The sequence below is a fragment of the Salmo trutta genome, chromosome 21, assembly GCF_901001165.1.
Source record: "Salmo trutta chromosome 21, fSalTru1.1, whole genome shotgun sequence".
In the NCBI taxonomy this organism is placed as follows: Eukaryota; Metazoa; Chordata; class Actinopteri; order Salmoniformes; family Salmonidae; genus Salmo; species Salmo trutta.
In genome coordinates this window covers 36,043,403-36,065,923 of record NC_042977.1, presented here as the reverse complement: position 1 = coordinate 36,065,923, position 22,521 = coordinate 36,043,403, and the positions used below count along the sequence as shown (strand labels likewise).

At 43.9% G+C, this 22,521-nt stretch overlaps 3 protein-coding genes across 4 annotated transcripts; 2 read left to right on the top strand and 1 right to left on the bottom strand.

The window, feature by feature from the left end:
• The first annotated feature begins 512 nt into the window (after positions 1 to 512).
• On the top strand, positions 513 to 14,362 carry LOC115157324 (AP-1 complex subunit gamma-1). The gene is made up of 22 exons (XM_029705485.1): positions 513 to 739; positions 1,418 to 1,625; positions 3,292 to 3,416; positions 3,707 to 3,848; positions 4,051 to 4,147; positions 4,387 to 4,463; positions 4,645 to 4,740; positions 4,846 to 4,926; positions 5,020 to 5,118; positions 5,257 to 5,312; positions 7,114 to 7,227; positions 7,358 to 7,498; positions 7,791 to 7,845; positions 10,208 to 10,330; positions 10,459 to 10,548; positions 10,658 to 10,785; positions 10,959 to 11,063; positions 11,716 to 11,860; positions 12,017 to 12,161; positions 12,407 to 12,561; positions 12,767 to 12,865; positions 12,951 to 14,362. The coding sequence occupies exons 2-22, from the start codon at positions 1,425 to 1,427 to the stop codon at positions 13,047 to 13,049; spliced, it is 2,373 nt and encodes a 790-aa protein (XP_029561345.1). The 5' UTR covers positions 513 to 739; positions 1,418 to 1,424; the 3' UTR covers positions 13,050 to 14,362.
• Positions 14,363 to 14,729: 367 nt separating this feature from the next.
• Positions 14,730 to 19,007, bottom strand: LOC115157326 (NEDD8). The gene is made up of 4 exons (XM_029705489.1): positions 18,842 to 19,007; positions 15,396 to 15,443; positions 15,177 to 15,259; positions 14,730 to 15,071 (listed from the first exon to the last, which is right to left on the bottom strand). The coding sequence occupies exons 1-4, from the start codon at positions 18,857 to 18,859 to the stop codon at positions 14,954 to 14,956; spliced, it is 267 nt and encodes an 88-aa protein (XP_029561349.1). The 5' UTR covers positions 18,860 to 19,007; the 3' UTR covers positions 14,730 to 14,953.
• A 219-nt stretch (positions 19,008 to 19,226) lies between these two features.
• On the top strand, positions 19,227 to 21,795 carry LOC115157325 (uncharacterized). Of its 2 annotated transcripts, XM_029705488.1 has the most exons (11): positions 19,227 to 19,332; positions 19,459 to 19,643; positions 19,720 to 19,823; positions 20,098 to 20,189; positions 20,347 to 20,527; positions 20,770 to 20,875; positions 20,952 to 21,040; positions 21,121 to 21,212; positions 21,336 to 21,443; positions 21,557 to 21,598; positions 21,695 to 21,785. In XM_029705488.1, exons 1-10 carry the CDS (start codon positions 19,269 to 19,271, stop codon positions 21,571 to 21,573), a joined length of 1,038 nt encoding a protein of 345 aa, XP_029561348.1. In that variant the 5' UTR covers positions 19,227 to 19,268; the 3' UTR covers positions 21,574 to 21,598; positions 21,695 to 21,785. The 2 variants fall into 2 exon arrangements, with proteins under 2 accessions (XP_029561348.1, XP_029561347.1); XM_029705487.1 differs by lacking the exon at positions 21,557 to 21,598 and having other exon boundaries at positions 21,695 to 21,795.
• The last annotated feature ends 726 nt before the right edge of the window (positions 21,796 to 22,521 follow it).

The following is a 22,521-nucleotide window of genomic DNA, read 5'->3' as shown; positions in this document are numbered from 1 at the left end:
TTGCAACACAAACGTTTTGCAACGGAATCTGACTAATACACCCCTGTTGTCAAGGACACCGACCTCCACGTAGCCTACAGTCTAAGGCCTAGAAACAGACAGTTCCTAGCAAAGTTGTATATAAACCCTGAATTGCATTCTATGTTTTGGCCACTGAGAGGGTTTGAAACCACTGGTCGGCCATATTGGCAACCCCCAGCAGGCGCAGTCCTCCATAGGAATGAATGGAATTGTACTGCATTTAAATTCAATGTTTCAAGGACAAAATGACATGTATTTAAGTATGTTTCTGTTATAGTGTGGACTCGAACATTATGCATTAAGGTATCTGTAATAGAACAAATGTGGCAAAAACGAATGTAGGCATTAACTTCTATAGCTATTTTTTTACACCAGCGAGGGAGTGCCAGAGGCAAGAGGCTTCAACACAGCGCCCCCTACAAATCATCTAGTGTGTATAGAAATAATTAGTTTCTAGCCTTCAGTTTTCCTAAGGGGCGGAGTTCAAGGCTTGTCAGAGATCCGATTTGGGAAGTGATGCTGCCATTATGTTTTTCAGATGAAGTTTATGGGTTTAGGTACCTTTGTACATTAGGCGTCCAGCCAATATAAGCCGCCGAGTAGTTTTAGTTGCCCATTCATTTGTGAGGCAAGAGTTTAATGAATGTTGACACATCTCCGTTTATTGAGCAAAGAAACCGGCTTGGTATTTTTATAGGGGCGTTTTCACTTTCTGAAGGTAAGAGACGAGCATCAAGCTCCCATGTAATCGGAGGTTATCCTCGAGCATTAACGTTAGCTAGCTGGCTAAATAAATGCATGGTTGACATCTCTATTAAACATGTTCTAAAAGTAGATCGCCTAACGAACTGAATTTCTATGCAAGAGCTGTGGTTCCTCGCTTGCCATTACAGCATAAAAACATCGTGTGTGGCTAGGAGTGCTAGTTAGGCGAGTGAATTTGATAGCTAACTACATTGACTGTATCAAGATACAATTGACGTCACTGTCTTATTTCACCGCTGCCTGTATCGCGTAAAGCTTGTTGTTTAGTTGTACATCATGGTCGTTTCGTATTTTACTTTTCACTGTAAATAATGACTGAACGGCTGCTATATTTAAACGAATTAGAGACCTTCTCAGGTGTATCATTAACCCCACTTGTACCTCGGAAGTAATATTGTTGTTCTTCATGACTGTACAGGAAATGCTAGTGCTTTTACAGGCGCTCATGAACATGTTATTAGTCCTGCTTGGACCGATACTCAATGCATTTTCCCGTTCAGATTACTATGTCTTCTTGTATGTATGTCATTTGCCTTACGTGCCGGTGAACCAGGCAGGTAATAAGGACCTTTGTTGACGTTGTTGGAGCTGTTGAATATTGCTCTTCCTGAACTCTCACTCACTCCAACAGCAGAGCCATGTCTCCTTCCGTGCGTCTGCAGGAGATGATCAGGGTGATCAGAGGAGCCCGTACACAGGGTGAGGAGCGTGGTGTGATCCAGAGGGAGTGTGCTGCCATCCGGGCACAGTTCAGACAGGCTGACAATGGGACACGCTCTCACAACCTGGCAAAGCTGCTGTATGTGCACATGCTGGGCTACCCCGCTCACTTTGGTCAGGTAGTGAACTGTGCTCTTAAGATAATCATTATTTATTGAGTTTCTATAGCGCTTTTCATTACAGAATCTCAGTGTTGATAAGAGAAATAAACAAGCAACATATAAAATATATATACAGTATGTAGCTACACTGAACAAAAATATAAATGCAACAATTTCAAAGATTTTACTGAGTTACAGATAATTTAAGGAAATCAGTCAATTTAAATAATTTCATTTGGCCCTAATCTATGAATTTCACATGACTGGGAATACAGCTATGCAACTGTTGGTCACAGATGCCTTTAAACAAAGGTAAGGGCGTGGATCAGAAAACCAGTCAGTATCCGATGTGATCACTATTTGCCTCATGCAGCACGACACATCTCCTTCACATAGAGTTGATCAGGCTGTGGAATGTTGTACCACTCCTCTTCAATGGCTGTGTTGATGGAAATTGGCGGGAACTGGAACACGCTGTCGTACAAGTCGATACAGAGCATTCCAAACGTGCTCAATTGGTGGCATGTCTGGTGAGTATCCAGGCCATGGAAGAACTGGGACATTTTCAGCTTCCAGGAATTGTGTACAGATCCTTGCGACATGGGGATGTGCATTATAATGCTGAAACATGAGTTGATGGTGGCTGATGAATGGCAAGACAATGGGCCTCCGGATGCCATAGATAAAATGCAATGTTGTTCTTTGTCTCTAGCTTATGCCTGCCCATACCATAACCCACCACCTCCATGGGGCACTCTGTTCACAACGTTGACATCAGCATACTGCTCACCCACACAACGCCATACAGCCATCTGCCCGGTACAGTTGAAACCGGGATTGAGCCGTGAAGAGCACACTTCTCCAGCATGCCAGTGGCCATCAAAGTAGAGCATTTTTCCACTGAAGTTGGTTACGATGCCGAGCTGCAGTCAGGTCAAGACCCTGGTGAGGACTATGAGCACGCAGATGAGCTTCCCTGAGACAGTTTCTGACAGTTTGTGCAGAAATTCTTTGGTTATGCAAACCCACAGTCTGTTTCATCAGCAGTCCAGGTGGCTGGTCTCAGACGATCCTGCAGGTGAAGACGCCGGATGTGTAGGTCCTGGGCTGGCGTGGTTACACGTGGTCTGCGGTTGTGAGGCCGGTTGGACGTACTGCCAAGTTCTCTAAAATGATGTTGGAGGTGACTTATGGTAGAGAAATGAACATTAAATTCTCTGGCAACAGCTCTGGTGGATATTCCTGCAGTCAGCATGCCAATTGCAGGCTCCTTCTATACTTCAGACATCTGTGGCATTATATTGTGTGATAACTGCACATTTTAGAGTGGCCTTTTATTGCCCCCAGCACAAGGTGCACCTATGTAATGAACATGCTGTTTAGTCAGCTTCTTGATATGCCACACCTGTCAGGTGGATGGATAATCTTGGCAAAGGAGAAATGCTCACTAACAACGATGTAGCCAAATTTCTGCACCAAATTTGAGAGAAAGAAGCTTTTTTTTGCATATGTGAAATGTCTTGGCTCTTTTATTTCAGCTCATGAAACATGGGACCAACACTTTACATGTTGCATTTATATTTTTGTTCAGTGTACATAAGATGTCAGGGGATGACTCCGTAGAGTTGGTATATTTGCTCTTTTTGTATCCTAACACCCCCCCCCCTCCCCCATCTGGTCTCAGATGGAGTGTGTGCGTCTGATTGCAAGCCCTCGGTACAATGAGAAACGTGTTGGGTACCTGGGTGCCATGATGCTTCTAGATGAGAAACAGGATGCCAGCCTGCTCATCACTAACTCCATCAAGAAGTAAGGACAATTTTATCTGAAATACTCTAAAAGGGGGAAATATACGACAGACAGACGGAACTCTGACTCTGCTAATCAGGCTGGAACTGGTTCTGTCTACAGTTCCATAATCATGTCTAGGCTGTGTACGATCAATGTAGTCATAAGTTACATAAACATTGAACTGGTGGTCTAGTAGCCTCTACTTGATGACAAAGTAATTGAGAAATGGTCATTAAACCCCTTCTCTCTCTCTCTGTGTGTGTGTGTGTGTGTGTGTGTGTGTGTGTGTGTGTGTGTGTGTGTTTCAGTGACCTGTCCCACAGCAGTCAGTATGTCCAATCTCTGGCTCTGTGTACTCTGGCCTGTATGGGCTCGGCTGAGATGTGTCGAGACCTGGCCCCAGAGATCGACCGCCTCCTCAGAGCCTCCAACTCCTACATCAAGAAGAAGGTGAGCACCGTCTGTAGCCACACACACACACCGCCACTCCTTCCATCATGGCTGAGCTTGGTAATGCAGAAACACAAACCAATCCATCTTGATCACTGCTGTCAAACACTGCGTTGCAACAGACTGACGTAAACAATCATGTGCACTGATGTTGAAGGTTATTTTAGTTATGAAGCTGACCGTGATGACATTGCCATTTCAGGCAGCTCTTTGTGCAGTACACATGGTGAGAAAAGTACCAGAGCTAGGAGAGCTGTTCACCCCTGCAGCTCGATCCCTGCTCTCTGAAAAGAACCACGGTGAGTCACTTTCATCTAACCGTTTAAAAAATATCTTTTTATTACCAGAAATCTGTTAAAAAAAATACTCTAAACAGCTGTTCACTGTCTGCTCCTCTGTACCAGACCTATTTCAGTCTTACATTTGAGGACAGTACGTAGTCTTCCATTTTGACTGTGAGCTGTTATTATGCATGTTATAGTAAATGGTGTCAGTGTGGCAAATATTCCCCTGTCCTAATGGTTAGGTCCGATTGCAGGTGTGTTACATGGAGCTGTGGTTCTGATCACTGAGCTGTGTGAGCGCAACCCAAACACTCTAGAGCAGTTTCGTAAGGTAAGACACACCTCATCCTACTCCATTCCGGTACATCCACTCAACATGAGACATTACATTTCAGTCCCTTGAAATCTGGTTTTACACTGTAACATCTAATTACAAAAACAGAACACATTCTCCCACAACCCTAGATGATGGTCTGTGAGCCTGACTCCTGCTCTGTGTGTGTTTGGTCCAGGTGGTGCCGGAGCTGGTCCTGATGATGAAAGGCCTGGTGATGTCGGGTTACTCTCCAGAACACAATGTGGCTGGGATCAGTGATCCATTCTTGCAGGTCAGTGTTTTGAATAGTGAATTGGAGTTTGGGTAAAAACAAGCATATTGTGACTGAATCTACATGTTTCCCTTTCTCTCTTCCTCCTCCTTCCTCCATCATTAGGTGCGCATTCTTAGGTTGCTGAGGATCCTGGGGCGCAATAATGACACAGCCAGTGATGCCATGAATGACCTGCTGGCCCAGGTACAGTATTTTCATCAGTAAATAGTCATGAAGGGTTGTTGTTGTATGAACTATTTAGATTTTAATCACAGCTTATGTATTATTGACCTTCAGGTGGCTACGAACACAGACAGCAGTAAGACCGCAGGCAGTGCTGTTTTGTATGAAACGGTTCTCACTGTCATGGACATCAAATCAGAAAGTGGCTTGAGGGTAAGTGTCACGCGTGATAACGTCATTTCTCGTTTGTGTATATTTACATCTATTGGAAGTGCTACAAGTGATGGAGGCTAATGTAGTTCACATTTCTGTATAACAGAAGCCGTATCTAAGATGTTTTGTGTGTGACAGGTCTTGGCTGTGAACATCCTGGGGAGATTTCTTCTGAACAATGATAGGAACATCCGGTTAGTCTTCCCTCTCTCTCTTCCTTTGATCTCATCTGGTCCTTTTTCATAGTTTCTAGCTCGTTGCCTAGAAGATTATTGTTGCCTGAGGCAGACAAACATCTGGATTCTGATCATGCTAAACACAGTCAGTAATGTCGTGGGATTATTTAGCTAGAGCCTTTAGAATGGCAGACAGGGTTCTCTGTACGTCGTGGGCTCACGTTCACATATAAAGTTTCCTTTTTATCTGTCTGTTCTGAGGCATACTTCCTGTTGGGATTGTCCCAGTAGGGTCTGTCTGGTCCAGCAGGCTTTTCTTGTCTGGTTCTAGGCTTAAGCTCCCATCCCTGTGACAGTGTGACGGCTGCCGGAGAGCTGCTAGACTGGCTTAGATGGGATCATTCTGTCATATCGTTTCACCAGATGCACTATATATACAAAACTGTGGACACCCATTCAAATTTGGCTGTTTCAGCCACACCCGTTGCTGACAGGTGTATAAAATCGAGCACACAGCCATGCAATCTCCATAGACAAACATTGGTAGTAGACTGGCCTTACTGAAGAGCTCAGTGACTTTCAACGTGGCACCGTCATAGGATGCCACCTTTCCAACAAGTCAGTTCGTCAAATTTCTTCCCTGCTAGAGCTGCCCCGGTCAACTGTAAGTGCTGTTATTGTGAAGTGGAAACATCTAGGAGCAACAATGGTTCAGCCGTGAAGTGGTAGGCCACACAAGCTCATAGAATGGGACCGCGGAAGTGCTTAGCACGTAAAAATTGTCTATCCTCGGTTGCAACACACTCTACCGATTTTAAATAAATAAATATATATATTTTTTTTAATTGGTAGAGTGTGTTGCAACCGAGGATAGACAATTTTTACGTGCTAAGCACTTCAGCGGTCCCATTCTATGAGCTTGTGTGGCCTACCACTTCACGGCTGAACTTATATATCTGCCTCTGGAAGCAACGTCAGCACAAGAACTGTTCGTCATGAACTTCATGAAATGGGTTTACTTGGCCGAGCAGCTGCACACAATAATGGTCTGAGGCTGTTGTTCATGGTTCGAGCTAGGCCCCTTAGTTCCAGTGAAGGGAAATCTTAACTCTACAGACTACAATGACATTCTAGACAATTCTGTGCTTCCAACTTTGTGGCAACAGTTTGGGGAAGGCCCTTTCCTGTTTCACCATGACAATGCCCCTGTGCACAAAGTGAGGTAAATACAGAAATGGTTTGTTGAGATCGGTGTGGAAGAACTTTACTAGCTTAAACAAAGCCCTAACCTCAAAACCATTGAACACCTTTGGGATGAATTGGAACGCCGACTGCGAGCCAGGCCTAATGGCACAACAACCAGTGCCCGACCTCACTTATGCTCTTGTGGCTGAATGGAAGCAAATCCCCTCAGCAATGTTCCAACATCTAGTGGAAAGCCTTCCCAGAAGAGTAGAGACTGTTATAGCAGCAAAGGGGGACCAACTGCATATTAATGCCCATGATTTTGATGTTCGATTAGCAGGTGTTCACATACATTTGGTCATGTAGTGTAGATATTTAAAAGAAAATTCAAAGACCTTGAACTTGGAGGAGAGCAGTCATGCTTAACACCAGGGAAGAAAGCACACCATTTTTTTTGCATATGAGATGGGAGATCTTGGAAATGATACTTGTAGACAAGAATCATAAGCATGTTGCTTGTTTGAGCAGAGTATATTTTCCGTGAAATGTATCCATGCACCAATTGTGTTGATCAATTCACAGCCCTCACACAAATATAACTTGTCTGAATGTCTTTCTTTTTATTCATGCACAGGTATATCTCTATGACTTCCCTTCAGAAAATTGTTCAGACAGACCACAATGCAGTGCAGCGTCACAGGGGGACCATAGTGGACTGCCTGAAGGACCAGGATGCCTCTGTCAAACGGTAATGATTTCTGAACTTGTCTTACCAGCTGGCCATGTGCTGCCTATACATGAGCTACGATGGAAGGAGGTGTGGTAATGTAGAGAACAGCAAACAGTATATAGTTCTATTATTTATGTTTATCTCCCAGCCGGGCGTTGGAGCTTTCTCTGGCCCTGGTGTCAGCTGTCAACATCCGCTCTCTGATGAAGGAGCTTCTCCTCTTCCTCTCCAGCTGTCCCCCAGAGCTCCGAGCACACACCACCTCAGGCATCTTCAACGCTGCAGAGAGGTACTGGGCTGGACCTCGCCTGGCTATGGGCTTTAATAATCTCTATTATGTGTGCTGGGATGTCTCATTTTGTGTCTTTGTCTATATGAATGTTTCCCTGTCTCTTTGAGTGATGTGTTACTGTGTTTCTGTCTTGCTCTCAGTGTCTGTATGTCTCACAGCTATCTGACTGTTCTATCACAAAACACACACAGGCCTAGCCAGGAGACTGCCCTCCCTGTGTGTCAGTCTCTGTCTGTCTATTTGTGTCTGAGCTGCAACACTGACCACTAAGTCTCTGTGTCTCTGTCAGGTATGCTCCCTCTCAGCGCTGGCACATTGATACCATCCTGCATGTCCTCACCACGGTAAATAATGACACTGTACTGCACCACAATCACCTGGGTTCAGAGCATCTACAACTTGTTTTTAACTACGAATAGCTATTGTAAATACCCCATGATGTGTCTCACTGGTCTCACCCCACTAGCCTATACCTCAAGCCGTCTTGGTGGAAACTAGGCCGCCCCACATTGCCACTTTGATTCTAGTCTAGAGAGTGGAGTTCTTCATGGCTCCAGAAAGGACCCGTTCCGAAATGTACATTGGGCTTTCCCCCAAAATACAATTTTAAAATATAGAAACCCGTTCCAAACGGACCTGAGGACAACTAGACCCGTTCCATATAGACTTGGTCAGATCCAGACCCGATCCGAGTGAGTGAAGTAGCAGAAAAGTCCATTTTTAAGCTACTTTATTAACCAGAGCTGATAAAGGGAGTGGAGGGAGAGAGAGGTGCTGCTCTAGCAGGGGCTGTGTTGTGTGTACTCTGAGTGTGAGCCAGTGACACTGGGGGGAGGAGGAGTTGGGGAGAGATGAGACAGCAACCAACCAAGTGGAGGGAGGGATAGACTGCAACGTCATGTCTGTCTTGACTGCCTCAAACTGGGAGAAGCTAGTTAAGCAAGCTAGCTAGACGAATTGATTCTTTGTGTGCTTTCTCGCCCTACACAGTTGGCTACAAATAACAATAATAGTAAGTAGCAGCCTACCTGTTGGCTACAAATAACAATAATATTAAGTAGCAGCCTACCTGTTGGCTCCAAATAACAATAATATTAAGTAGCAGCCTACCTGTTGGCTCCAAATAACAATAATATTAAGTAGCAGCCTACCTGTTGGCTACAAATAACAATAATATTAAGTAGCAGCCTACCTGTTGGCTACAAATAACAATAATATTAAGTAGCAGCCTACCTGTTGGCTACAAATAACAATAATATTAAGTAGCAGCCTACCTGTTGGCTACAAATAACAATAATATTAAGTAGCAGCCTACCTGTTGGCTACAAATAACAATAATATTAAGTAGCAGCCTACCTGTTGGCTACAAATAACAATAATATTAAGTAGCAGCCTACCTGTTGGCTACAAATAACAATAATATTAAGTAGCAGCCTACCTGTTGGCTCTTGGTCATTTTAATTCCATCTTCCATTGATTAGATCTCTCTGAACTGTTGCCACACGGAGGCTCTATGACTGAAGCCTATTGGCGCTTTGATGACTTATGATTCGTCAACAACAACAAGCTACACGCTTCAGGCTCCACTCTCGTGAAAAGCAAGATCAGCAGCATAAATTATAGAATTTATCTCTCTACTGCAGCAGTCACATTCAGATCTGTACGGGTCCTTCAGGACAAGTCAGTTAAAATGACACATACCTGGGACATTTAGATCCGACCCAGACCCGTGACATTATTTAGAGTTCTAGATCCGGACCCGCTGTCTAGCTTTCTACTAGACAGTACTAAATCAAATCAAAGTTTATTTGTCACGTGTGCCGAATACAACAGGACCTTACAGTGAAATGCTTACTTACAGGCTCTAACCAATAGTGCAGAAAAAAGGCGTGTGTGAAGAAATAAAACAACTGTAAAAATACATTTCAAAATAACAGACGCAAGGCTATATACAGACACCGGTTAGTCAGGCTTATTGAGGTTGTATGTACATGTAGGTATGGTTAAAGTGACTATATGATATACTGCATATATGATGAACAGAGAGTAGCAGTAGTGTTAGCCACGGTTAGCCAATGTGTGGGAGCACTGGTTGGTCGGGCCAATTGAGGTAGTATGTACATGAATGTGTAGTCAGTGACTATGCATATATGATAAACAGAGTAGCAGCTGTGTAAAAGAGGGGTTGGGAGGGGCACACAATGCAAATAGTCCGGGTAACCATTTGGTTACCTGTTCAGGAGTCTTATGGCTTGGGGGGAAAAAACTGTTGAGAAGCCTTTTTGTCCTAGACTTGGCACTCCGGTACCGCTTGCCATGCGGTAGTAGAGAGAACAGTCTATGACTGGGGTGGCTGGGGTCTTTGACAATTTTTAGGGCCTTCCTCTGACACCGCCTGGTGTAGAGGTCCTGGATGGCAGGCAGCTTAGCCCCAGTGATGTACTGGGCCGTACGCACTACCCTCTGTAGTGCCTTGCGGTCGGAGGCCGAGCCATTGCTGTACCAGGCAGTGATGCAAAACTGTCAGGTTGCAGCTGTAGAACCTTTGAGGATCTCAGGACCCATGCCAAATCTTTTTAGTTTCCTGAGGGGGAATAGGCTTTGTCGTGCCCTCTTCACGACTGCCTTGGTGTGTTTGGACCATTCTAGTTTGTTGTTGATGTGGACACCAAGGAACTTGCAGCTCAGTCAAACTATCTCTTTCAGGCAGGGGGTGACGTTCGGGATGAGACGGTGCCCAACCTGATCCAGCTCATCACCACAGCAACAGAACTTCACTGCTACACGGTCCACAAGCTGTACAGAGCCCTGATTACAGACATCTCAGTGGTATGGCTTTAGTATGAATGTGTTTGTGTGCCAAGCTCTGTAGGAATGTGTGTTATCAGTCAGGAAAACCTCAAGGCCCTGGTTATACTTATCAGCTGTGGAAATGTGCAACGTTTGTGTGTGTGCAGCAATCCCTGGTACAGGTTGCATGCTGGTGTATTGGGGAGTATGGAGACCTGCTTCTGAGAGGAGAGTGTGAGGAGACAGAACCTGTTCAGGTACATGCTTTGGTTGTTGTAACACAGTCATGGTTAATACCAATTGACAATACAGTAGTAATTGTCATTAAACCGAGGCAGTAGTTCTTGTTTTCTGTCCTGCCCTTAGGTGACAGAGGATGATGTCCTGGACGCCTTGGAAACGGTTCTACAGTCACATATGTCATCGCCAGCAACCAGGGGCTTCGCTCTCACAGCAACCATGAAACTCAGCACACGCATAACACATAACGTGGAGTAAGCATCAGTATCTCACACTGCTAGAACCACTATACAGCAATAACTGAAAACTGCTGTGTCAGCTTTTTTGCCCACTGCGTGGGGTCTGGGACTCTACATTGCTGATACAGCGAAAACTAAAATAGCTCTTGCTTCTGCCTGTTTTTCTCTCCCCTGTCCCTCTCTGGCAGTCGCATTAGGAGCATCGTCAGCATCTACGGCAGCTGTATCGACGTGGAACTCCAGCAGAGAGCAGTGGAATATAACGCTCTCTTCAAGAAATACGACCACATGAGGTACAACCAATAATATACATAATACTATTTCCAATGTTAGCCAATCATACATGCATATATTGGTGTCAGAGGAAGGCCCTAAAAATGGTCAGACTCCAGCCACCATAGTCATAGACTATTCTCTCTGCTACCCCACGGCAAGTGCCTAGTCTAGGTCCAAAAGGCTTTTAAACAACTTCTACACTCGAGCCATAAGAATCCTGAACACCTAATCAAATGGCTACCCAGACGATTTGCATTGCCCCCCCCCCATACACCGCTGCTACTGTCTGTTGTCATCTATGCATAGTCACTTTAAACTCTACCTACATGTACATATTACCTCAACTAACCAGTGCCCCCACACATTGACTCTGTACCGGTACCTCCCTGTATATAGTCTCGCTATTGTTATTTTACTGCTGCTCTTGATTTACTTGTTTATTTCTTATCTGTATTTTTTGAAACTGCATTGTTGGTTAGGGGCTCATAAGAAAGCATTTCACTAAGGGCTACACCTGCTGTATTCGGCACATGTGACTAATACAATTTGTTTTTGATTTCTAGTATTATATTTTATGTATGGTACATTGCCAGTGAGTGGGGCTTTGCATCATGGTTGCCACTATATCCCACCCCAGTACACTGCTAAGAGAGCTCTCTGTGCTCGCAGGGCTGCGGTACTGGAGAGAATGCCGGTGATTGACAAAAGCTCCCCGGGACATACCAATGGAGAATCAGCAGGAGGGACTATCAAAGAGTTGGAGCCAACCAAACTGACACATGAAATAGTGTTTCCCCAGGAACCTTCTAATCAGGTAAGTGATGAAAATGACTTCAATAAACTTTGGTATTTCAGCTATCTGGATATATAGAACTGACCTACTATTGTATACTGTGCGTGTACTTTCTCAAACTAAACTTCTTGAATGTTACATAATGTGCAATCTTTACCCTCACTTTCCCTTGTCAAGGTGTGTGATTTGTTGGACCTGCTGGGTGGTTCTGGGGAGCCTTTCCAGCCCAGCCAGTCCCTGTCCAGCACAGCACCCGGCCCAGCTAGCAGCACGGCTGGGGGAGACCTACTGGACCTACTGGGAGGCCTGGATGTCACCCCTGGTGAGACGCACACAACAGCTGAGAGAGGGAGAGAAGAAGAGGGCGATGGGCAGAGCAGGGGGTCGCAAAGAGATGGATGGAGGGCGAGATGGAGTAAAATATCAACTATTTTGGAATGAACACATCTGTAGCTTTATACAAAATATACAGTACATCTTCATAATGTATTTAATGATAATTTGTTTTTGGTGTTGAATTCCAAGATTCCCAATGACAGGTTTTTTTTTTTTTCTTTGTTTCCATAGCACCACCTAGTGTTACAGTGTATGAGAAGAACGGTGTGACTCTGAAACTACAGACTGACCGACAGACAGACACAGGAATGACTGTTACCCTCACGGCCACCAACTCCACTGACGGGGACATCACTGGCCTCACCCTGCAAGCAGCAGTACCCAAGGTCTGCTTCCCCTTCTCTTTTGTGTCGGAGTACCTTTGTGTTTGGTATTCTAAGCTTTTACGTCATAAGTAGGGTCCTCTAGACCATGTAACTGACCAGGAAGAACTCTGGGCCCTACTTATAGGCTGTTTGTGACCTTTTTAAAACTCTGGGTCCTAGTTACAGGCTGTTCATGACCTTTGTCTCGCACTCCCATCCACCTCAGAGCGTCCAGTTACAGATGAAGGCTCCGAGTGGTGACGTCATCCCTGCGCATGGCTTAGGTCAGGTGACCCAGACTGTGCTCCTCAACAACCCAAACAAGGTGGCTCTTAATTCAGTCAGTTCATGGTCACCACACGCATGCGCACACCAACAATGGACTAAAAATGTACTTCCTTCCCCCCCAGGTGAGTCTGAAGATTAGGGTGCGTGTGTGCTACACCAGCCAGAGCTCTGTCTGCCAGGACACGGTGCAGATCGACTCCTTCCCAAGCACCGCCTGGTAATGACCGCTGCAATCAACCTGTCCATCAACACTGACACAGACATCAGACAATGTACGTGGAAGGATCGACAGCTGACCAGGCCCAGGAGTGGGGACCCATTCTACCTAACAGCAGCCTGTAAATCATATAGAGGGGATCCTCTCTGTCAATCAACTATTCCACACTACAACCTGATGCTCTGTCAATCCAAGCTGATGTTTTTTTTAAGTTACTCTTAATTCTGTTATTTTTCTAAATGGCTGACCCTCGTGAACTGTGGAAATTGTCCCACTACAGTTTGACAAGGATTCATGTAGATGAACTCTCAAGAGACTCCGTCACCCTAAAAGCCATTGTCACCATTCTACCTTTTCAGCTCCTGTTCGGACTACTGGTATTACATTTCCCATAGGTTAACTAGCGGTATTAATGACACTACTGAACATGGTACTAGCTTCGCTGTGTATTTCCAGAGTTGCAGGTCATCTGTGTCACATCAATCAACAACAGTAATATGCAGCTGTCTGCCTGAGCCAGTGGGACTCGTCCAATCAGAAGGTGAATAAATCCTGAGAACTGTAATCATGACTGTCCACATGAAAGGGGTCCGTCGGGATACATTTTAAGAGTAGCTTGAAGTCTTGGCTCATGCAACCTTGTAAACTAGTTAAAAGCTTGACAACTTTTCTTTCACTCCAGAACCACTGACCTACTTACTGGTGTGGCTCACTGTTACAATTCTCTGTAGTCTATCTGAGCCACATGATCAGCATCCCCTAACACTACGCCTTATCTAGATGTACATGCCTTCCGTTGGTGTGCTCTTCTCCCTACCTCTCTTTACCATCTGCTTGGCTGCTTCCCTCTTCCCTTGTGCCTGTCACTCAGAACCCCTTTTTGGAGCTGAGGTATTATGGTGTATATTGACTTTATTTTGAGGTGAGAGTTGCTGTTTTATCTGTGAATAATATAACTCCCCCATATCGCTGTATCTTTGAAGCATCAGTGCCAGTCAGGCAGTCCTAACCAGTGTTTCCCCTGCCATAGCTTTAGCTTACGGAGTTATTTTTTTTATGCCCAGGGAAAGTAAATGTAGGGGAAAGACTGGCCCTGACCCCTGCCCTGTATACACTATTCAACCTCTTTCAGCAAAAAAAATAGACACAATGGGTGACATATGTTCTTAAAACACTAGATAGTCTTTGTTTGTATGAAATTGCAAATCTTGTTGCAATACCAAATAATTGATATACATGTGCTGATGCATATTTGAGAAGTGCCTCCACAAGGTTACAAAAGTAGTAATAGAAAATTAATTTGGTAACTTTCCAATATTCCAAACTTCTGGGCCTTATTACCGGCTGCCCACGCAATTGTTAAGTAACTTGCAGTGATAGAAAATTGGTTTGTGGATATTAATGGTACGCTTCAATGGGATTCAGTGCAAATAAGCAAAACATCCACCCTTTAGACCACTACCCTCAAAGGAACCAGAGGGAGAAATGGAGACGGAAAGACAATTCCGTTGTGCATTGCCTTCGACTCCCATGTTGTGTCATTTCTAATTAAAGGTTATCAAACCTCAATGAGTTTAGAATTCCTATCACTGCTTATATATGGAAAGTAGTTTTACAATGCACTGCTAAGTCACACACTCATACAATAGCAGCCATACAGCCACGTACTTCAAAACAAAAACAGTCAACTTTACCTTTTTAATCACAAGCAAAATACTTAAACTTACAGCAAGAGGTGGTTACTAAAACAATCTACACAGAAGAATTATAGCAGAAAGTCCTTTGTTTGCTGAGGCCCAAGAAGCCTATTATAGTGCCACACCATTGTGGCAATTCGCTGCTCTGTGCTGCAACATGGTGTGAGTGACAGAAACTTGTGGGTTGGCACAAGGCCGGCCCCACTGCCCACTAGACGATGAGTTGTATTCTGTTACAGTGGCAGACTAGCCCTCCTCTTAGCGCCAGGACCAGATGCAGAACTGAGCCTCCCTGGATCTTGTAGTCTGCAGCAGTCTTCTCATCGTTCCTGAGGGATGGGAGCAGATAAAACATCCAAGATGTAATACCACCACTTGATTAAATGGAGCTGATGTTTCATGACAAGATTGTGATGGAAGGGTTAATCACTAACATCTGTTTTCCACTGTAGATGAGTCTTTGTTGTTGAGGTGGAATCCCCTCTTTCTCCTCCACTCTTTCTTTAATTCTCTCCACCTTCATGTGTACAAGAGAGCATATAAGCTAAATGTCTTTACTAGGACGTCACTCCCCAGCAATGTATGCTGACATGAGTAATCCAAATATTACACATAGAAAGCAAATCCATGAGATTAATGTAGATGTTTCATACCTTGTCTGTGGGCTCAATGTCGATCTCTATTTCTTTGCCAGTGAGAGTCTGTAACGGTAAAACAACTGATCATTTTAGAGCATAAAATACCATATTGCACTAAACAGCAACATCTTATAAGGTCTGGCCTAAATTAGTGGGTAATGGCTATGGTTCTACAGCACCTGTTTATTGTACTAAGTGAGGCCTTGTATCCTGTCTGGATTAAGATGTAGACTGGGTGAGCAAAGAAGCTCAAATGTAGGACATAGGCCATACAATTGAATTTAGTTAGGCAGTAACACCCAGCTAGCCTATAGTTAGTTAGCTACCTAAAGTAAATTAGTTATACTGAACAAAAATATAAATTCAACATGGAAAGTGTTGGTCTAATGTTTCATGAGCTGATATAAAAGATGGCAGACATTTTTAAGCACAAAAAGCTTATTTCTCAATTTTTTTTGCATGAATTTGTTTAAATCCCTACTAGTGAGCATTTCTCCTTTGCCAAAACAATCCATCCACTTAAGGACTATAAAAGGCTGCTCTAAAATATTTTGTCACACAACACAATGCCACAGATGTGTCAAGTTTTTAGGGAGCGTGCAATTGTCATGCTGACTGCAGGAATGTACACCAAAGCTGTTGGCAGATAATTTAATGTTAATTTCTCTACCATAAGCCGCCTCCAATGTTATTTTAGAGAATTTGGCAGTACGTCCAACTGGCATCACAACCGCAGACCATGTGTGACAACGCCAGCCCAGGACGTCCACATCTGGCTTCTTCACCTGAGGGACCCTGACAGCTGATGAAACTGAGGAGTATTTATGTCTGTAATAAAGCCCTTTTGTGGGGAAAAACTCATTCTGATTGGCTTGGCCTGGCTCCCCTGTGGCTGAGCACTTGCCCTCCCAGTCCCACCCATGGCTGCGCCCCTGCCCAGTCCTGTGAAATCCATAGATTGGTGCCTAATGAATTTATGAGCGTCAGTCAATGGACCTTTAAGGCTTTGATGAAGAGGAAAGCTCTGGAGATATGACCAGTTCATGGATACTCAGTGGAGTATATGACCCTGCAAGTCAGGAATCTTCCGAGAGACAGGAGACAGTCAGAGATGAGATGGAGCAAGAACAGTCAGCGTACAGCTGCAGGGACAATCCAAATCAAGACCGTCAAGCTCAGCTATCTCGCGATAATGAGACAGCTATTAGCATTCCTGACTATGACAGGGTAGCTGTAGTCCCTGACACAGAACCTTCAGGTATTCCTGACTCAATTGCACCAGCTGATTTAGCTAGTGACCAAGACTTACAAAGACCGGGTTCACGAAATTCGCAAGATGTGGTCAGAACACACACTGGCAGGGTAGTGAAATCTGTAAATCGACTTATTGAGACAATGGCTCAGAGACCATTCACTATGGAGGGCTGAGCCACCACACTAGGAAAGAAGTCCCAGTCTCTAACTCGGTTTTAAAAAAAGGTTTTCTTTATTTCTTCTGTTCTGAGGAATATTCATGGATATGTAAAGCCATCTAAGTAATGTGTAGAATGGTGTCAAGGGATAATGTGATGTGAGGACGAGTGTTGTATGATGATCTTGGCATCGTATTTGTCCAGGAGGTTCTCAGGCCTGATCAACCTTAGATTCCTCTGAATCTGCCTGCAGATAGCTTGTATAGCAGAGACCAAAGATGAGATCTTGGTGTTCACTTGTGCCAGTAGTGACTCAGTAGAGTTTAGTGTCCCTTGTGTTCCATACCTTGTTTGATATGCATTCAGGATTTTGGTGAAATTCAGGAGGGGTGAATGTAACAGGTGTAAAATGTACTTTATGTATTTCACCGAAAATCCCTCATATTTATTTTAATGTATTATTTTAAGGTTATTTTAAGATGTATTACATTGCTTTCAAGAGTGAACTATTTTATTGTATTTCTTTTCTAAATTGTGTTAATGCTGTGATGTCATCAGCAGGAGCCATGCTCTTACTCCTCAGTTTGCTCAGAGTGTGATGAGGAGAGGCAAATATACTTGTATGGAGTCCAGACTGCAGCAGTAACTTACTTTTGCCTTGTATTTGTATCCATTCCGTGCTGTCATTAAAAGAGAGAGAACCGGCTGAATTGTGTCCAGAGCCTTATCTTCCACCTACACCTTACCAGAACACAACGCAGAAAGGGACCGGTGTAGAACCAGTTACACTTGCAGCTGGAGGTTGTTAACATAGCAAAACACACAGATGGCAGTGGTTAACTTGATTGCTTGCTGACATTTATTATAGGCATCGCCAATTGACAATAACCCTAACCCCTATTCTAATCCTAACCCTGGCCCCAAACCTGAACCCTATTCTAACTCTGACCCTGCTAACTGGGAACTAGCTAGCTATGCTAACAGACATTATATTATGCTATCTAGCTGGCTAGCATTTATTTCACCTCAGACTTTCTGTTAGTGAGGTTGCGAACTGGGCTAGCCGGTGCTTAAATTACAGCTAGAAACAAATGATCAACCATAAAGAGGAGATATCTTGCCGCATAGCCGGGGCATCCTGCCCTCAACATACTAACCTAGCATTTACTACTTTACTAAAAAAACAAATGTTTCTCGCTAAACAAAAAGCTTATTTCTCTCTTTTTTTGCACAAATTTGTTTAAATCCCTGTTAGTTAGCATTTATCCTTTGCCAAAACAATCCAAACAATCCACTTTGACACCTTGTGCTAGGGACAATAAAAGGCTGCTCTAAAATGTGCAGTTTTCTCTCAACACAATGCCACAGATGTGTCAAGTTTTGAGGGAGCGTGCAATTGCCATGCTGACTGCAGGAAAGTCCACCAAAGCTTTTTTTTTTGCCAGAGAATTGACTGTTAATTTCTCTACCATAAACATCATTTTAGAGAATTTGGCAGTACGTCCAACCGGCCTCACAACCGCAGACCACGTGTAACCACGCCAGCCCAGGACGTCCACATCTGGCTTCACCTGAGGGACCCTGACAGCTGATGAAACTGAGGAGTATTTATGTCTGTAATAAAGCCCTATTGTGGGGAAAAACTCATTCTGATTGGCTTGCCCTCCCAGTCCCATCCATGGCTGCGCCCCTGCCCTCCCAGTCCCACCCATGGCTGCGCCCCTGCCCAGTCCTGTGAAATCCATAGATTGGTGCCTAATGAATTTAATTCAATTGACTGATTTCCTTATATGAAATGTAACTTAGAAAAATCTTTAACCGTTGCTTGTGGCGTTTATATTTTGGTTCAGTATAGTTAACGTTAGCGAACTCTGCATTCGATACGGGGATGACTGTTTCAATGCCAATGGCCTGCTGCGATGCCCACTATATAGCGCTTTTCAGATCTATTCATATATTTAGCTACGGCAGATAGCTAGATCGGTGATGAGATGATCATTCAGTATGTAAACTAGCGGGCTTGGCCACCAATTAAATGGCTGGTCTTACCTTAACCTTGATCAGCATTTTGACTGTCGCATAAAATACGCTTTAAATCGATGTAAAAAATACCTAATCCACACTTAGTGTGGTACTGTCAAATTGAGCAAACCAGATTGTTCAATCTTTTTGATTCAACTTTATTTCCTGTGTAAGTCACTATTCCGTCCGTCCATCGTGTTTTGTGAGACATAGGTTCCGCTTTGCAGACTACTTTATGGGGAAAAGATGTGACTATTACAATTTTTACTTTTAAAACCCATAAAAATTCAAGGATGTTTTCAGACCAGGAAATACCAAAACTGATGACGTTGGTAAGTTTTTAGGTCTATAATTATCGCTCCTTGACCTCTCACAGGTGTTCAGAATTAAGATGATTAGGATCAATTGGTCCATAAATATTTCTAGTTTGTAGGCACTCCTAGATCAATCAGTCATGTCTCTCCTTTGGCAATGTGCAATTGTTTTGGCTGTTGTAGCAGCAAGCGCTGCCAATGAAGGTACGTCTAATAATGAACGCATAATATGATTACGTACCGCTGAGACCATGTGAACTTGAATAGGCTACTTATCGCATGCTGACCCTTGAGATGTGAATGATGACATTATCAAATTTATATTTTTAGATTTTAATGTGGATTGTGAGAAACACTCCATTAAAGTGACATGGAAGGTCAGTCCAGAGTTGGTTGAAAATGCTGCCCGTCTTTTCCTTGGACACTGTGTTCCGTCCACATTTTCTGTTCTTCCCACGGGAGAAGGGATGGCGACATTCCACTACAACCTCAATGGCTGTGCCATCAAGAAACGGGTAATGTCTAACTCTTGACCCAATGTATGCCCTTTTGGATCCTGTGACGACTAATGCTTCTCCTTCTGTTCCCTAGGTGACTGGCAAAAAACACATCTATTCAACCAACCTGACTTACAGACCTGACCGAAAGCCCAAACCTGCTGCTATTAGTCACCATATTAAGTGTGTTTACATAAGGTAACCATCTATGCCAGGGGTACTCAACTCTTACCCTAAGAGGTCTGGCGCCTGCTGTCTTTCGGTTCTACTTTATCATTAATTGCACACACCTGGTGTCCCAGGTCTAAATCAGTCCCTGATTAGAGGGGAATGACTAACAAAATGCAGTGGAACTGAGTTGCGTTTTAGGGCTCTATTGGGTGTAGTGTACTGTAGCTATGGTGTTGGAATCAAATCTTCCTAAGCCTTTGCCACCTTCATTATTAAACCAAACATTCCCCCTTGTATGTAGACCTGAGGGGTGGATTCCCCCATTCCTTATCCCTGCCTATGGTAGTGCTGAGGGTCATGGAGGATTGGTTTTCCACATGGCACTCCTCAATGGTGAGTGACTCATACAACATCAATTATTGTAAGAATATGTTCAGTCAACTTACCTGGTAAAGAAATTCCTAGCAGAGGACACTGCCCAAAGCTAGTTGAAACCTGTGGCTGTACAGTACGTATGAGCATTGCGCCCCTTCCCCTCTGTTGCATGTAGAAGACCTTACTGGTCTGGCTAAGACCAGCCTGTTTCCCCTGGGCTCTTTCATCCCCATCTGGGCAGCAGTGGATCAGAAGGACCATCAGCCCTTGCTGCTGCTCTTGGAGGAGTGTGTGGCGGCCACAACACCAGAACTGCAGTCTGCGAGCCTGGTGTACCCCATCATCACCAACAAGGGGTATGTACCAGACCTGGCTATGGCCATGTTTTGGTTTTTGACTGCCTAGCACTACACAGCCTACTCAAATGACCAACTCGTCATCAAGCTTTGATTATTTGAATCTGCTGTGTAGTGCTAGGGCGAAGCCTAAATGTGCACTGGGGGGATTCATCCCATTAAAGTATGGAATACATTTTAAAGTTTGATTATTTGCTGGATGGAAGTTCTGTTTGTCTGCTCATTGCACAATGCATTTTCAGTTGCCTTGCTGATGGGAAGACTGGGAACTCCAGGTTCCTGCCTAGGTACCACTCGTCTGCTATTCTGCTTTACCTGCAGTCCTTCAAGTTTGCCCTAGGCGAGGAAGTGAGTGGACCACAAGTTCTCGGTATGACTGGGTTGTTTTCATACTGTAGCTCTTGACTGTTCTCTTTCACCCCAGGTGTATATTCATTGTAAGCTTGTTGCATGGGACCCTGAGGTTTTTGATATAGAAAAGAAGGCCTGCCACTACATTAAAGAGACTGGAGAGTAAGTATTGGTCACATTCTTTAACATTGGGCCATAATGACGTTAGTGCCAATGCAACAGCCAACTTTTTTTATTCATAGATGGGAGCTGCTGGATGACCCGTCTCAAAGTGACCTCTGCAAGTGCTGTGACTCGAGTTGCAAGCCTCGGTTGAAGAGGGGTGTGGATTCAGGTATTTTGAGGCACTTCATTTCAAGCCTGAATGAACTGTTTAGTTCCATATTCATTTGAGCTGATCACTCTTGAGTTTCTGATGGGAATGCAGCTTGAAGTAATTCATTTTTTTTGTTCTCAGGACCCCAGGGCCTGGTTCAAAACTCTGTTCTTGGACCGCTCACAATAGTGGAATACTCTGAAACCCGGATCCCCAGTGAATTTGTAAAATATCCTACTGTAAAACAAGGTTGGTGATTTTGGCATTGACGACTATAGTTTACATTTATAAATGTATCAGATTGGATGCCAAATGAACTTGAACCTGTAACCTACTCATCTGTCATTGTGTTATGTGTTCAGTTGACTGGTTGGTGTAATGGTCTGGAACACTTTGCTTGTCAGGTGTGTGTGTGTGCTGGTTATTGGCGGTCATTTTACTGTAACATCCCCCAACGGCAATGAGATGCATGTTACTAACAATTCTTCAACCTGTTACAGGGATGGCTGTCTTTTCTGTCTCCACAGCCATCTAATTGTTGGTGGCCTGAAGGGTGTGCATCACAGTACATTTAGAGAAGTGCTGGAAACTACAACCCCTCCACCCAGTATGGATTTGAAGTCCTTTGACTTGAGCATGTTTCAATAAAATGAGTACTTTACAATGGTTTTTGTGTCTAATGGTTGTCAAAATGCTATGATCCTGATGAGCTGTACCCTAAATCCAGTAGTGCGGAGCCGGTATCTACACAAAATAGCCAAGAGGTGACCATCTGGTTGTAAGAAGATGATCACAATGTGAGTGCTCAGTGTTTTGCGACTTCGTGTTCTGGACTACCCAGTGTCCTGTTTACTCTTGAACTGTAACACTTTCTTCTCTTGGCATAATTAGTTTGCTAATGATAGTCACAGCAGGTGTTCATGCAATGGTAAAGCTATTTGAAAGATTGTCATAAGTGAACCTGATTATTGTTGGCTATACTTTTTCAGCAGTAGCCCACCCCAAGATCAAATTGACACAAGCCAAGTTTAGAGATTGTAGGTGGCTGATGGCCATGCTTAGGTAACAATCCAGGATAATGGCAGCAGTTTACATTTTAGTTCAAATGTAATTATACATTTTTTTTTTTAAGGAAGTGCCCATCAGGGGAATATACCCCAAAGATTATGCCTTGGTTTCAGTGTCTTTCATACATCACCTGCAAAAATGCATACCTTTCTAACGCTTATGTACAGTTTAACTAGACTAAGGCAAGATTTAAAATCCCAGCAGTTCAAGATTAAACTGTTCCCATCAGTTTAATATTTTTGGCACATTCATTAAAACA